The 16884-nt window shown below is 44.0% G+C and overlaps 1 protein-coding gene across 6 annotated transcripts in view; it reads left to right on the forward strand.

Moving 5' to 3' along the window:
- Positions 1-16884, forward strand: part of kcnc1a (potassium voltage-gated channel, Shaw-related subfamily, member 1a) — a 36758-nt gene that overhangs the window by 6013 nt on the left and 13861 nt on the right. For all 6 annotated transcript variants that reach the window (XM_049031520.1, XM_049031521.1, XM_049031522.1 and 3 more), the window contains exon 2: positions 13386-14319. In XM_049031520.1, coding sequence (XP_048887477.1) covers positions 13386-14319 — 934 coding nt within the window. The remainder of the gene's footprint in view (positions 1-13385; positions 14320-16884) is intronic.

A 16884-nucleotide genomic window follows, 5' to 3' on the forward strand; every position in this document is an offset into this window, starting at 1 on the left:
AGAATTTCTTTCATGAACTTATTTTCTGTGTGAAGACACACAGGAAATGGATATGGAGAGTATGAAACACAAAGGTGATATTTTCCTGGGGTGTATTCTGTATAAATTAGCAGTACACAGCGCATGAATGAATAGTAATTGTTCTGTAGGTTGATTTCCATTGACATTTTGGAAAATTTACCCTGTTGCCTTGCGGTAATTGAACGAGCAAATCACGGGACCTATCCGTATCCATTCCTCCGTCGTCGCGTGTGTCTGGCCATTCACTTCCCATCATTGCATGGGAGAGAGCAAATTAAGTGAAACTCGGCACTCAGGAGAACCATTCATGCTTTCCACATTGAGAGGTCTGCAGGCACATTATGGTTCATTCACAGCCTGACCGCAGAAGAAGAGCACAGTGACTACAGACTGTGTTGCTGCCCAGTTGAGCCCATTAGTTACCAGCACCCAGCATGCAGTTGGGTGTCCTGAGGAGAATTGCTGGCCCAAGGTCTTGACATTGTTGTTCCCTGCCTCTAACATCTATAAAAACAGCAACCACAATTTAGCCATGAGTCTCTAACTTTTTTGTTTCATGCTTATAAACATGGCTGCCATGTTCAGAACTAAAATATTTCCCAGTGAAGATCAGCATAGGATATGGTTTCCATGGCTCAGGATCTCCGTCGGGTTCAGCACACACATCTGCAGCTGAAGGGGCTCTGTGTTTGAAGGAGCACATCAGAGCACAAAGCCCCGCTCCTCTCACACCTGTACTGCCCCCCCACCCCTCCCCGGTCACCATGCCAACCAGGCTATTGGACAGAACTGGAGTATATTCACTTGCAGGTAGCCAACAGCACGTGACTGCAGGAAATGAAAGAGACTCTGCTGCAGTCCTGTTATCTGCATGCAGGGACTCCGACTCGGCCAGGGGCAGCTTTAGGTACATTTCCAGGAATGATGAACGTAAGTGATGAGATATAAATAAGAGACAGATGCACCACAGGTTATAACATGGAGTTTTGAGTGGGAATCAGATTGGTAATTTACTTGACTGTTAAATCAGGATATTATTTTGAATTACAGCTTCCTGATCCTTAAAAACTTAACCGAATTGCTAAAATACCGTCTTTTTAAAATTTAAGGCAATTTAATTTAAATAGTTTAAACAACCAATAAATCTTGTTTACAGACACACCTGTAAATAAACTAGTAAATTCTTGCACGTTATCTCTGAAAATACTCTTATTTCACCATTTTTCAAGAAAAACGCTGCAGTTCGTGCGGTATTTCTGTCTTTTCCTGCTCCGTGTGAACAGGCCGGAAATAAAATCTGAAATCACATGTTGTACATCCCCGCTACATGAAATTAATTAAATATTACAGGGCAAATTAATGTTCAAATCAATAATGCCCACAAACAAAATCACTTCTCCGTTGGATAATGTAATTGAAATGCTGAAAAGTTTTTCTCGGGTGTCAAAGGAATTATTTAATGCAATTGTGGATTCCTCTCCAGCCCAGGGCATTAAATTTGCGATTAACGGTGACCTCAATTTGATATTTAATATTCTGAGTCGGTCCCTGCTTCCCTTTTGTTCCATCTAAGTTGATATTCCCTGGCTACTTTAACTAATGTGTCTCATTCAAAGTAGCACAGGGGAGGAGTCAGCTGAGAGAGGAAGTGGGTGCACCCATTAATTATACTGTAGGACCAGCCCGCTGCTGAGAGTGCTCTGCTCTTACACCATTAAGAGTCTTCTCATGTTGTTCAGCTGCTAAGTGACACCAGAATCCTGCTCTAGCTGGGCAATCTTCAGCCTTTACCGTGATGAAAAAAAGTGGTTTTGATACAATGCATCCATCCATCCATTCATCCATCCATCCATCCATCCATTCTCCGCTGCGCATCCTGTTTCTGGGTCACGGGGCCAGCAATCTAAGCAGGGATGCCCAGACCTCCTCCAATAGCTCCTCCCGGGGGATACCAAGGCGCTCCCAGATGTAATCTCTCCAGCGTGTCCTGGGGCTGCTCCGGGGCCTCCTTCCAGTTGGACATGCCCAGAGCACCTCCCCAGGGAGGCTTCCAGGTGGCACTCTAGCCAGCTGCCCAGATCACCTCCACTGGCTCCTTTCAAAACTAACCAGTTTTTACTTATATAAAGTAATTAGTGTGACTTGTTCAGTGTGCATCTTTTTAATCTGTATTGTCCTTAATATGTATATCGGTAATGTGCATTATATGTGTAGTATTGCAATGTTCTGTCCAGAATCAAGTCATTTCTAGAAATATGTGCTATGCAGTTAATGCAGACTGCATGTATGTAGGTTACATGCGGCTACATGCTAACGGTCCCATGAGCCTACATCTGCCAGCGACTCTTTAAGGTAAAGTCTAGGTGGGAAAGTTTGTGGAGAGGCAGACAGGGTGTGCTGGATGCTCATGTCGTGTCACAGCGACGGTCTGGATGGAGGTCAGTGGAAGAAAGAATTCTTCTGTCTTTTCATTACTTTAGAAAACCACTTATAGCCTAGCCTCTGTTTGCTTGCCTTTGGGGCAAAGAGACATTAACCAGGAAGATGGGGCATGTCTTTGTCTTCCATCTAAACATGTCCTTCTAAGTCTTTAGTTCCCAACGGCTCATTATATCTAGCAGGTACATGCACTGCATGCCACACCAGGGCCTCCTCATTTAGTATATTAGCCCTAAATAATGACGGCTTCTAGTTTATTTTCAAATATTAAACCAGTACAGAAATGTTATTAAATAGGAAACATATTCATTACGAACAGAAAGGCAGTGATGACAACCTGCAGTCATACTCACACCAGCTCAACCAGTTATCCTCATCACAGCCTTGGGGGGAGGGGGCTGGATCCTATCCCAGGTGGCACAGGGCACATAGCTAGGGTACACCTTGGACAGGATGTCAGTTTGTCATAGGGCACATACAGGAACACTCTCTGCAGGCAGTTCAGAGATGCCAGTTAGTCTGACTTCAGGTCCTTGGACTGCGTGAGGAAACTTATACGATACAGGAGACGCGTGCAAACGTCACACGACCCCAACCCTGGAGGTGTAGGGGACACGATGCCACCCTCACATACCTACCTGTGGGTTTGATGGATAAAACCATGTGACCCTGAAATTCGGAACAGACAGATTTATTCAGGGATTCCAGGGTGGGTGAGAGTAGAGAGGAAATGGGGGAAGAGGTCGCCTCAATGAGCAGAAAAGCAGAACGTTTGTTACAGTATGGATGTTAAGGTCGGATATAAAGGGAAGCTGAGATTACTATCAAAAAAGCAGACTGAACCACACAACTACATAGGGACGCTACAAACTATGAACTATAAAGACAGTCACCTGTCCAACCTTCACAACATCAGTGACTCCAACCCGCCACTTTAAGACGTATTTCGGTATTGAGAGCCCATTTAGATCCGTTGCACAACAACCAAACTCACTGGTTGTGTAAAAAGCTTCAGCATTAAAGCCACACTGGACTTAATGGCCTGTTGAGCTGGCTAGCACCTCTTCTCCTTATTGAAGCTGCATGAGTTTCCAGTAATGCTTTTTTTCCAGATGTATCCGTTACAATTCCACTCTGCTCATTTTCTAGTGCTCTAGATGAAAAAATAGGGTGAGCCACATGGTGACCCTGAAAGAAGCTCATATTTACCCAAGTGGCCTTGGAACAATTAACTTAAATTAGGTTTCAGAGGCAGGTCATGCTGTGAGCACCCTTCTATGGTAATTAATGGAGATAAGCCAGTGAGAGGCATTTTACTGCAAATATTTTATTACAAGGCAGATCTGTTCCACTTTCAGACAAGAAGTCTCCACCCAGAAACTGGTACGATTACATATTTTCCAGTTCTATGAAGTTAGAGAAGGTCTCAGTAACAAACCTGGGTTACATGGAATAAGATATGTTGGTGTCGCTGTTTGTTCCCTGGTATTTTTTATGGGTAAAATATGAACCAGGGCATCAGCCAAGCCAGTAATGAAGGGCACCCCTCTAATGCTTATGTGTAGGCAGGCAGCCAACTTCTAGATGGCTTAGACTTAACTAATTCTGACAGAATCCTCTTCTACTCCTAAGAGCAGGTCCATCTACTCTCAACCTGCATCCCGTCATTCCTTAGTGCTGCAAGGTTGCCATCCATCCATCCTTTTCTTCACCAAACACACAGCCGCTAATGGCCCCAGCTGAGCCAGTCTGTGACCTCAATGCCAACTGGTGTAGGAACAACCGACTGTGTCTGCAGGAGACAGTCTGTGCTGGACGGGTCCCCTGGCTGTCTGCGCTTGACTGGCACAGTCTGGCATTTATAAACCGAAAGACAGCTTCAGACATGTGGGGCAGATCCCCCACCCCCCCCCCCCCCCCCGCCCCCTCCCCCACATGACTGGCTGTCACCACCTCATGATGCTGTGTGTTTTTGTGTTTTTGTTTTTTTTTATTGAGTTACATTAGTATCCTTCTCTCGTCTTGCATTGTAGATGCGCTGCCACGAGGGCTGGCGGCTGATCAGACTGTTCAGAACGGCCGCGAAAAGCTCTTATACATCTTCATCTGCCCAGTCCTCATTGTTTCTAGGCTGCCTCATTAGCTTCTGCAGGGTCACTGATGCTGGGAATGAGTCTCCCTCTGAGGCTCTCTTCCTCACCAGGAAGGTCAGTTGTAGACATTCTGCATTCGCTGGCCACAGCTGTAGCGGAGAATTTACATCTGCTACTTTTTCCCTGCCTCTGGCGCGGGACCCTCCCTGCATCCCCGTAATCCCTCGCCGCCCTGTTGCCGCGGTGAGCAGACGCCTGGCTCGCCGATGGATGGAGATATCGGTCGCCAACAAACTGCTTCTCGCACGCCCCCCCCTCCGAGTCTCATGGACGTTCGGTGTGGCGAAGGCCGTGACATGTGACCCGCGCTGCGGCAGAAGCAAGGGAGAGTGCCCGGGGCCCCGTGCCACGTGCGCGATGACTCACGGCACACGAAACGCCGCCCCACCGCGGCCAGCAGCGGCCGCCTTGGGGGGCAGGTACATGGGCACTGTAGCGCCACATAACCGTCTGGACGGCCCGCATGGGCGCCAGCTGCTAGGCCTGGTCACGGTGCTTAGACCTCAGCAAGACATGCTGCGATGACCTGAATAATATACAGCATCGTCTCAGAGAACTGTGCAGTAGCATTTAAACGAAATGCTCATTTTTATCACGCGTTTGTTTTTTTATTTGATGGCAAAAAGTATTGCAGTGAAGCTCATTATTGACTAGCTTACAGAGAAAATCTTAGATATTAACATTCAGTGCTCATATTTCATAATCCTAATAATTATCGTAGCGGTCTCATTTTGCCCTATATCACTATCATTACCGCATAAACAAATTACAGAGAGTCGTAAAAGCCTTTAAAAGGTGATCTCAGCTGATTTTTACTGGACTGGGGTTGATGGGGTTGGAGGTTGACTGAGGTGCGTGATGAGGCTGGTGGGCCCAGTCATGTGACCCACCTGAGAGGACAGCGATGATTCGCAGGATTTGGTTCAGTCCCGTGGATGGCACCCTTGGCGGGCACCACGCTTATGCTCAGGTGGCAGGGCTGCAGGGTATACAAAGCGGCCGGGTTCTCGGTAAATGTAAAACGCCCGCCTCTCCAGTTCAGCTGCACCTTGCACTAGTACAGTGTGATGCACTGCAGGGTTTTGCTTAATTTGTGTATTGTTTTGTGTGACATTTTTATGAATTAGTTTCAGTGAATTCACAAATAATTTGCCTGGTAATTAAAGAAATCGCTGCAGATCATTTGGTCCAGTTTGCACAATGTGTGATTTTAATATTGACATTGCATTTCATACAAAAGCAATTGTCACATCGCAAGGATCACTTGAACGTTAATTCAGCTGAAATTTATCCTTTTTAAATAAGAGATATGTTTTTCAGTGTATCAGTAGGGACCTATTAATTATTGGGCACTTATTAGAGTTAACCATAATGTGAATGAACTACTGACTTGTAGAAAGTTGCATTTCATTATTTAGTTTTATTAGTTTGGGAAAATTTTAAAATCCTTTTTGTTTTGTAAATTAATACTTAGTATTGCAATATTTATCACAAAAATGTCAAATTTTGCAATGCAGCTTTTTGGTACAGCTCTTCATTCTGCAATCTGATGACAGCTCTGTCTCTCTCAATATATGAGGCACTGATCTTTCTTTGGCAAGACTCTGGCAGGAATGATAATCATCTAATTTACCAGCTCTCAGCTTTTCATCAGAGAGGTAAGAGCTACAGTGTGTAAAAGTATTGGTTGAAAAAAATACTAATATTTCGACTGCAGGCTTAGTTATAAGCATCCTTGACACTGTAATTCATTTAGATCTTAAACAGCATCTCCATACTAGGATATGAGGAGCATCTTCAACATAGCAGTGCTAATGCTGGACAAAGAGCACACATCAGTCCTTAGGATGTTACTTAGTAGCTCTTTGCACAGTCGCCTGTGAGTCTCATCGAGCAGCATTCAGGCTGTAGGCCTCTCCCAAGATACTGGCCCTCATCTGGGCAGCCGGGCCATCGCGGTGAGTCTTATTTCTGGTGTGAGATACAGAGAAAGCCATAATCACTTATTCATGGGGAGCTGAATCGCTGAACGTTTTAGGCCATTCGACTTTATTCTCGTCGGGACGACGGTTCATTACTGTCAGTCAAGACTTCAGATGAAGATTTTATTGTGCATTAGCTTGTGCGGCCATCTGCCGGGCGACAAGGATGATAAAAGGGCCTGTGTGGTTGAACCAGGTGGTCGGAATTTTCGGGGCTGTGTATTAACTGAGCATAAGTTAATCTGGGCCACCTTGATGCAGAAGATGTACTTCCTGTTCCTTGACATCTGTTTAAAGGGATTGCACTGAGCCACCTCTAAATGCAAACTTCTGAAGCACTTCTAATCTGGTGCATTATTGATCCCTCTGGATATTTTCCCTGAAATAGACGTGTGCTTCTGGCAGGTTCCAAGCCCCTTTGCTCCTCCTGCTTCCCTAAGACCTGTAGGTCCTAATTAGCTGAAGTCCCAGTTGTCCTCTTGCTCCTTCTGTGCTCTCTCTTCCCTTGTCACTCATGTCACTCATTAATCATTCCTGCCAGGGTTATTCAACTTAACTGAATAATCCAGATCAGTCTTGTGATAAATGCAAACAACATAGTTCTTCTAGAGGCAGTGACTACTTTCTCAATGGGTAGTTCTGACAACAGTGCAAGATTGCAGGGATGTTACCACCATTTATATGTATTGATCTAGCAGATGCTTTTAGGCAAAGTGACATACCATTGAGGAAGCAGGATCAGCCAGTCTGTGGAGCAGTCGGAGTTAAAGGTCTTGCTCTAGGGACCGACAGTTGAACTCTCTGGTGACCACAGGATTTGAACCGGCAACCATCTGGTGATAAGCAGAGAGTCTAAACCACACACCACTTCTGTCTGATGCCCAGGAACCGCTACCATGTCAGGGAAATATAAGCAATTACCATGTCATCAAAGTGGTGTAGACTCATCTCCTGGTTTCATATTTTCAAACTCAAATTTCATGTCATTATAGTCTTTCAAAGAACAATATCATAATATCTAGAATCTGTGTTTGTAAATCACATTTACAGTTTATTATGCTGTTAAGAAAGCACTGACAAATAGCGATGTGTATTATAAGCTGGAAGCCTTGGGAGCAAACCCCTTAATGCCGACCCAAAACCCGGCAAGTAGTTACTGAAGTATTTTGAGCATGTGTTCAGTTTCACATGCCATCTATGGGCCCGTCCATATGTTGGCACATACACTTATAGCACAGAGTTAAGGTCGGACTCAGACTGTGAGGTTAGGGAGCTCTGGCTCCCCTCCACGCGTCTCTTTGCCATTGTCTGTAATGCAAACAGGAGGATGACTCGCTCTCCACCCCACTTACTGTGGCTTGGAAACATTCAGTGACTATGAAATTTATCAGGGGTATCATGTTATAGCTGTACTGCAGTAAGAGTGAAGGCGATCGGAAAATCTACTGATAGACACATATGTTTTATTACCCAATACGGACAAAATGCTAGTTAGGGGTTAAGAGATCTATTCTTTTAACTTTTAGTTTCAGCAAACAATTTTACCAAAATAAAAAATTACAATAGAAAGTATCATAACATGACTTTATAATAGCACAACAGTCTAGAGTCCCTTTTCCTTCATATCTGTGAAAAAATTGGCACAAATAATAAAAAAATTCAGACTTTAATTCACAGAAGTTACAGTTTATCTCCTGTTACAAATTAACACAGGATGGTAGTTATTCATCAAAGAAAATCTATTTAATTTTGCAATGCATTCCATATTCAGAACTATGACAGACAGACCTCTTTGGGGGACGGATCGTCTTTGACTGAATTCATTGTGCTAATTACAGTATGAGTACAGGCTCATAGCGTGTCTTGTTCAGTTTATTTAGTTCAGTGTTTTCAAAATATAACTGACTTAGTTCCAAGAAGGCCACAATGTGTAATTAATGGAATGTCGGCATGTTGAAAAAGGGAATAGTTTTATTGCATAGCTAAAACATTCTGGTGAGTTCGTAGGAGAACAGTTATGTTCATTTTTTAAACAGCTTCAAGAAGCACAGATTTCCAGTGTGAATATTCGCCCATGACGAAGCCGGCACAGAGTGCTCAGGGTGGTGTGTAGTGGGTGGTGATCGGCTCAGTGTGTCAGGTCGCTGTTCCTGGGTTTGGAAGTTTGCTGGTTCCAGTCCCCTGGACAGCAGAGTGATTTTGGTACTGGGTCCTTAATCCCTAATTGTTCCCGGGGATGTAAGACCTTCTTCTGAATAAAATATCTGCTAAAAGATAAAGGCATCTGCTAAATCGATAGAATGTAAATGTAGATGCAATGAAGAGACTGAAACAAACCTAGATTATTCAACTCTACTTCATGAAGGATTCTGAAGGTGAAGAAACAGCAGAGCCTGACAGGGCAGAGGAAAGTAGATGAGACCACTTCTTTGGCATGGATATTAAGTAAAGGGAATGAGTATTCCGGAAGCGGAGTCAGCACTTGACAGGATTTTAGCACTTTAGCTCTGTAAATGTGAGGCATTATGAAGACAGGGCAGAGAATACGGAGCAGTAATAAGCAACAGTGACCGTCAAGAGAAGCTTACATTATTGGGTTTAAATGTATTTAGAAACGTTTCAATTAATTAATTTCAGCATCAGGTTCGTGGCTGGAAATGGGCAGTAATCTACTGGGAATATTATTCCCAGATTGAGCATTCCGTGGGAAGCTCATTTGCGAAATAAATAAATAAGTCACGCAGTTTTTCCCGGGTTGCTGGCTGCTTGGCACAGCTCGCGACGCAAAATGGAGCCGTGCCATTTAACGGCTGGGAAGCAGCAGTGGTGGAATAAATTGGCGTGTTATGCGGAGGAAGGGCATGTTTAAATAGGTCAGGCGGCGGCCGCCCTGCCGCTACTTTATAAGTGTTTGCGCTGTTTGGCCGGCTTGCCGGGTGCCTACATAGGACATCTAACCGGAACCTTGTTCTCCTCTGCGTTGTCATGGACCTAAATGGAAAAGTGGATGTCAATTACAGCCACACACATTTCCTGGTAAAAAAACAGTAAAGTATATAATAATATAATACAGTGTTTCTCACCCCAGTCCACATTTTTGCTCCCTTTCAGCCAGGGGCGCAACGCCTAGAGATTTTGGGCCCCATGAAGGCATATCATATCAGGCCCCCCAGTCCAGAACAATCCAGTTATTTTCCAAATTACAGTATACGTAGTGTAAGCCACATACAATGCTCACTGAAAGTTTTGGGTTGCTTGCTTAATTCATTAAAAATATTTCAAATTTATTGGTTTATAACAAAAATAATTACTTAAGTCACTTATTTACAATATATATCTTTAGAAATGATCACTAGTTTCAAGCAGTAAAAAACTGAAACCCAAATTATAGTTAAAAGAGTTGTTCCAAGTAAAAACGTTAATTGACAAGCAATCTCATTGGGTGCTTATTAATTAGTAACACCTTTGCAATAACATAAAACACTGGGCATCTGCGTTCAGTATCCCTTTGGGAGCCAGTGACTACAGTTGCAATTAATAGCAATCTGACAAGAAGAGAACTGAATGAGTCAGTCAAAAAATTATGACACTTAATAAAAAGAAAATGTCTGTGTGGCAGATATGTGCAGATATTGTTATGAAACCAATAAATTTGCAACATTTTTACAGAATTAAGCAAGTATCCCAAGACTTTCTGTGAGCACTGTATGTGATGGTGGAGAGGCATGGCGATCCCAGGGTGGGGCCAACTCAGGTGACGAGCCCATCTAATCAGGTGACAAGCCTAACCAGTCAGATGAGGAACCCATCCAATAAGGTGACTAACCCATCCAATCAGATGACCAGCCTAACCAGTCAGATGGCGAACCCATCCAATAAGGTGACTAGCCCATCCAATCAGGTGACAAGCCAATCCAATCAGGTGACAAGCCAATCCACTCAGGTGACAAGCCTGACCAATCAGATGACGAGCCAATCCAATCAGGTGATAAGCCAATCCATTCAGGTGATAAGCCAATCCAATCAGGTGACAAGCCTAACCAATCAGATGACGAGCCCATCCAATTACCTCTGCCGTGTTATGAGGGATATAAACTGGACTTTTTTTTCTTGGACCCAGCTCACATGGCCAGACCTTCTTGTGCACCTTGTAATAATCTGCCCAAAGGTCCAGTGCTCATTCTTTCTGGTGAAAATCCTCATGCTAAAGCTGAAAAAACCTTTTTCGTTTTTTTCTTGATCCCTCTCCTCCATTTTGTTAAGCTTGTAGCCCGATTCCATCCTCCCATCCAAACGTCAGATGATTCTGCTCTCCATCCCAAGCGGAGCAACTGTACCACAATAGTCGTATTATATTTAGCTGAGCGCTTAGCACTCTCGGTCTCCCTTCCAAAATGTGGCAAAAGATTTTTTTTTTCTGCGTTGTTATATTTCCTGCTCATTCTCTGCATTTCTCACATGTGTATCAGCTAAACCCACTGGGGAAAAATATATAAATCTGCCAACATCATTTCTTTCCTGGAATATTTAATGGTTTCAATTCTGTCTACAGTTTTTAGTTTAGTGAGTAATTCAGATTTAAACTGTTAAGTGAAGCCTATTTATCTAAAATATCTTTAAAAAAATTATATGACATACGATGGGTAGAAACGTGACCCAGTAGGATAAGCGGTTTGGAAAATGGATGGATGGATGGGTAGAAATCTGTGGCCCAGTTACCTAGTTGTATGCTACTGATAAGTTCGCTGCATATGTTGGCTTCAAATTCTAAGCCAATAAGAGGTGTGTTTTTCAGTCGACCAACTGTAAGCTATAAATTATCCATTAGTTAAGGAAACATTTTAAATTATATTTTTGCTTAGCATTTCCGTGAGTAAGGATAGTTTGAGATTACAGATGCTCATCAATGCTCTAAGCACGGCCACAGGAGTCCCTAATGATTTTAGTATTTACAAATCACGATCCATACAAACAAAATAATTCAGGTGTAAGTCAGATGAATGTTATCCATATTTAAGCTAAGCTGAAACAGTGTTTGAAAATGTCACTTTCAGTCTGGAGTTGAATGAAGTGTGTTGGGACAGCAGTTGGCAATGTCCATTGGCAGGTTTTATGATAAAGTATTGGACACTGGCATTGACTGGATGTTATTGATTGTAAATATGGAAGAGGGAGAGAAAATCAAGGAATATCGTAAAGAGCCAGCATAAAATTTAAGCAGGGCACAAGTGCTTTATATTCAAAGGTAGAATATCCCTGTTTCCTTATACATTTTTTTTAAACAGAAAATGAAAAGGAAAAGTCAAATACGTGTCAGAGGGCTGTAAAAGAGGTGGAGAGGGAGGAAGCATTTACAGCTGGTAACCAAGGTAACCGTGACATAAAATGAGAAGTAAATGTATCGATATGCCCCATCACATGGCACTTCTGAAATGCCAGACTGTCAGGACACCTAATGATATTATAGAAAGCCTGATTATTGAATTATGTTGTGTAAAATATTTTTTTGACTTGAGTTTTTCCTGACCCTTCTTGATTCCTAAGACTAAGTGGCAAAAAGACACATAAACTTGTATTAAGAACAGTTTTCCAACCCAATATGCTCAAATTATATTTTATTTACCGTCGATTGAGATAACTAATAGGTTATTACAGACATATGTAGCTGGAATGATTTTGTTGTCTCCCAACCTGGCTGGTAGGCCTGACAGGCTGTAGTCAAACATTGTGCCTAAAAATGCATCTGTCAGCCAGTCTCTGCACACCCAATAAAGAACAAATAAAGACAACCACATTGTGCCTAAAAATGCACTAATTCAGTAGCACTTACAGCAGTGACTTAATTCCCCTCCGCTGTTGCTCACGCAGAAGCCATTACTAGAGCATCTTGCCTTTTAGTTGGCAACTCTTGGAAAAAGGAGACTTAAAAAGATTCTGTGATGGCTGAATTCCATCTTGATCACACGATTCCCCAGCGTATAACAACCTCCTGGGAAGGAGAAGCAGTGCAGCAAACTTCCGTTTAAAGGCGAACAGATGGAATTTCGTAGGAAGTCTCAGCAAATGCGACTGCTTTAGTGAAGTGGGGATTCATTTATAGCCAGGATGTTCATTTGCAGCTTTTGTTGTTTTTATTAATTATGTGTCCTTCCAAAATGCTGGAGTATATTCGTTAGGAAATGTATTTATAGTCCCTTGTACATGATATAAAAAGGATATATAAAATTTGCTTTTCTTCATAAATAGTCACCTGGTGCACTGTGAGACGATGGTCTTATTTCAAGTGTCAGGAGATGTGGATTGATTTCCAATGCAGAGTGTTACTGATGCCGTAGTATTTTGATCAGCTGCTTCTTAAAGCGGCTCTTGCTCTGCATTCTGCCGCTGGTGAGCTGACTTACACTCCCGGCACGCTTCTTGTCTTGTCTTACCTTCTCGGGGGGCTCTGTAATCAGGCTGATTAATGGGAGGCCGTGCTGAGCGCCGCGTGATGCGTCTCGCAGTCGGCGGGCGCTTGCAAAGTCGCAGTCGCCGAGGCCTGACTGAAGGAGTCAGGAAGACCACAGCAGGCCGGGCCGGCCTCATCCACAGTGCGCCGCATGTCTTGCCAGTATGGATAGTCCGTTTGCTCAGCACTAGCATGCACAGAGTGAAAATGCAGTTCCTTGGGTTTCAAACAAGACCCTGGGGGTAAAACCTCTGACCCATATTTTGTAGAAATTGAAGAGCTCGTGTTGGTTTGCGCTTTCCCTGCTCACTCTGTCCCTCTTTCTCTTTCTCTGTCTCTCAGTGGGTGGCGTTTGCGTCGCTGTTCTTCATCCTGGTGTCCATCACCACGTTCTGCCTGGAGACGCACGAGGCCTTCAACCCCATCACCAATCGCACGGAATGGGTGAAGGTGGACAACATCACGACGGAGCACGTGTATCAGGAGACCGAGACTGTGGTCTACCTCACCTACATCGAGGGCGTGTGCGTAGTGTGGTTCACGTTTGAGTTCCTCATCCGCGTCACCTTCTGTCCGGACAAGCTGGAGTTTGTCCGGAACACCCTCAATATTATCGACTTTGTGGCGATTCTGCCTTTCTACCTAGAGGTGGGGCTGAGTGGTCTGTCTTCCAAAGCGGCCAAGGATGTATTGGGCTTCCTGAGGGTGGTCCGCTTCGTGCGGATCCTGCGAATCTTCAAGCTGACCCGCCATTTCGTGGGGCTTCGGGTCCTGGGCCACACACTGCGGGCCAGTACCAATGAGTTCCTGCTGCTCATCATCTTCCTGGCTCTAGGAGTGCTGATCTTTGCCACCATGATCTACTACGCTGAGCGCATTGGCGCCAAGCCCAACGACCCGAGGGCCAGTGAACATACACACTTCAAGAACATTCCAATTGGGTTTTGGTGGGCCGTGGTGACCATGACCACCCTGGGGTATGGTGATATGTACCCCCAGACGTGGTCTGGCATGCTGGTGGGGGCGCTGTGTGCTCTAGCTGGCGTGTTGACCATCGCCATGCCTGTTCCCGTCATCGTCAACAACTTCGGAATGTACTACTCCTTGGCAATGGCTAAACAGAAGTTACCAAAGAAAAAGAACAAGCATATTCCTAGAGCACCACAGCTTGGCTCGCCTAACTTCTGTAAGTCAGGTGTAAATTCACCCCATCACAGCACACAGAGTGACACCTGTCCCCTGGCACAAGAAGAGATTATAGAAAGGAACAGAGCAGGTAGGAACCTTCTCGGAGACATGACCGTTTGATCAAAATACAGGAGTATAGAAAGACATCCCACCCTCCATTGTTCTCCCTTAATTTCCAACTTACTGCTAGTGTCAACATCACAGATCTTACACTCGCCCTCCCTTAACTCAGTTGCAAAGAAGGTTCCCTTCTAACATGCCATTATATTCCAAAGACAACCTTCACAAAAATTCCATCACTCTTTAACGTCAGTTTTTTCTCACTTGGTCTCTAAACTCCTACCTGTACTTAAGCCTCGTGTATCATTCATCCTACCACTTTCACACACTCTCCCAGCCTTCTCCTCGTTTTTGTCCATAACTCCTACATCTAGCCCTGAACCTCCTCTTTTCACTCCTAATGTTCCTAACTCCTTCACCATTTGACTTCTTCTCAGTGCTTAATGGATAAATGCAGCAGCACAATCATTCATTAGCTGCTAAAATCACTCTCAGTTCTGTCAGCTCTATTTAATTGCAATTTCCCACCACCACCTCAGTCAAGAATTGGTCATTCTACTCTTATGCCCTTGTAGATATTACTGCCATTTCTGTTGCAGTTTTATTTTTTGTTTGGGTCTGCTGGGTTGTGAGAAACACTCATCAATGGTTTGAGAAGAATGAAGAATTGGAGACTGTGTTAAAGGAAATGGATTTTTTTGTACTGCAGGTTGAAATTCCTTAGCATGTTCTGAGACAGGACAACAAATCAGGGCCACAACAAACATACAGCAGTTGTCAGGCAAGTGTTTGTCTGGATGCCTTAATAGGGTCTGAAGCATCAGTGCTTATTTTGATCAACAAAGCACAGGTAATGCTGGCTGATTTCAGCAGAGAGTGCAAACACAACCATATCATACAGATTTAATTGCGGTTTTCCTGTCTTATGATGTTTGGGGGGGATAGGAGATGGGTGACTCATAAGATGGGATGTAGGGGGCTAACATACCAATGCGTGCAGACAGGGAATGAGGATCTGGGGGGGGGGGGGGTCAAATGAAATCTCTATGATTCATTATTCTTTATTTGTTATTTGCACAAGTAAGTACTGGTGCAGTGTCCATTTTTTCACGTACCCCATCTTGTTCTTCTTATGGTGCTTTTACACTGGCATGCAGGAACCGAGGCACAGCCAAAGCGTACCGCGAAGAGAGATGCGGTTCCAGCTCGTTTCGGTTTTCTATCGCAAATGGGTCGGCTCAGTAAATGCGTTGCCGGGTTTGGAGAGTGACGTTGACGTAAAACTGTTCACATGTTGTACATCATGATTTACTAAGCGCTAGTTCCCGCTTGAATTGTCTGAGATTCTCTGTCATATTAGCATGAAGGGCTAGTGGGATTAGCATTTGTGTGCCTAAATTTATATTGCTAATCCATTCAGTTCAGCTTTCTATAGTACTTTTTTAAGTAGGTGGTTGGAAATTCTCGTGTTCCAGGTTATCGGGAGTGCATCAATATATCATGATGTGTGATACCACTAATAATGAATAATATACAAAATATGTCCTTTTTTTCCCCCTTCAGATAATCCATGCTTATTGATGCAGAACAGCGGTATCTCTGTGCATTTCACGACCAATCAGATGGTGGTGATGCAACCAGCTCGGTTTAGTCACGCTTTCAGCCCCGCTAGTAAGAGGCGCCATGTCAGCACGGGTACGGCTCGCATGATTTACAGTGGAAAACCATCTCTTCATGGTACGGCTTGGTTCATGGTGGCAGCAGAAGAGTGCCAATGCACACACATATTTACAATTAATAGCGAGGGTGGGGTCAGGCCATTTATTCAGCACCCCTGGAGCATTTAACCGTAAATGAATATCATTCAAATGGGATTATCAGTCTATAGCGTGGTTTCCTTGTATTTTTCTACAGACTGAAAATTATGATTGGAAGGCGGTACAAAAATCCCTCTCTTTTAATGTAAATATTAAAAGTCTGAGATGCTGCTTTTTAACAAGTCAGTTTAAAGAAACAATCAAGATTTTATTACTATATTAGACTGCGAAATTTGAACACTTACTGCTAAATGTCAAGGCTAATAAATTTTATTCCCACTAAATGTGCAGTAAATATCGAAGCAGAATCGCGGCACGGTCACCTCGCTCTCTTGAAAACCGGCTTGCAGGGGTTGTGCTCAAGGTGTAGAGACGAATTTTTTTTGCCATATGCAGGTCATCACCTGTTGATTTTACAAATTCTCGTGTGAAATTCTCCTTTAAGAAGCAGTGACTGAGGAAAACGAAAGTGTCTCAGTGGTGACGGCGGGACGCCGTGCTGCTGGCAGCAGGAACCGTGACGCGTCCAGCAGGGAGGGCGTGTGTAATGCTGGTGAGGCAATGCGGTCGCTCCCTTTCGGTGTTCGAGAGGCCGAGCTGTGCTCCGCCTCATCGGTTTCGCACGCAGGAACTAGCCAGGCTGTGAAAGCTCAGACTCCATGGCCAGACCATCACAGACCACAGCTGAGACGGACAGTAAATCCTAAAGGAAAGCCACAAACCAACTCTGTTCCATTAGGCTACCTTTCTGTGCTACTCCTTTCTGTGCTACTGAC

Source organism: Brienomyrus brachyistius, chromosome 11 (assembly GCF_023856365.1).
Source record: "Brienomyrus brachyistius isolate T26 chromosome 11, BBRACH_0.4, whole genome shotgun sequence".
NCBI lineage: Eukaryota > Metazoa > Chordata > Actinopteri > Osteoglossiformes > Mormyridae > Brienomyrus > Brienomyrus brachyistius.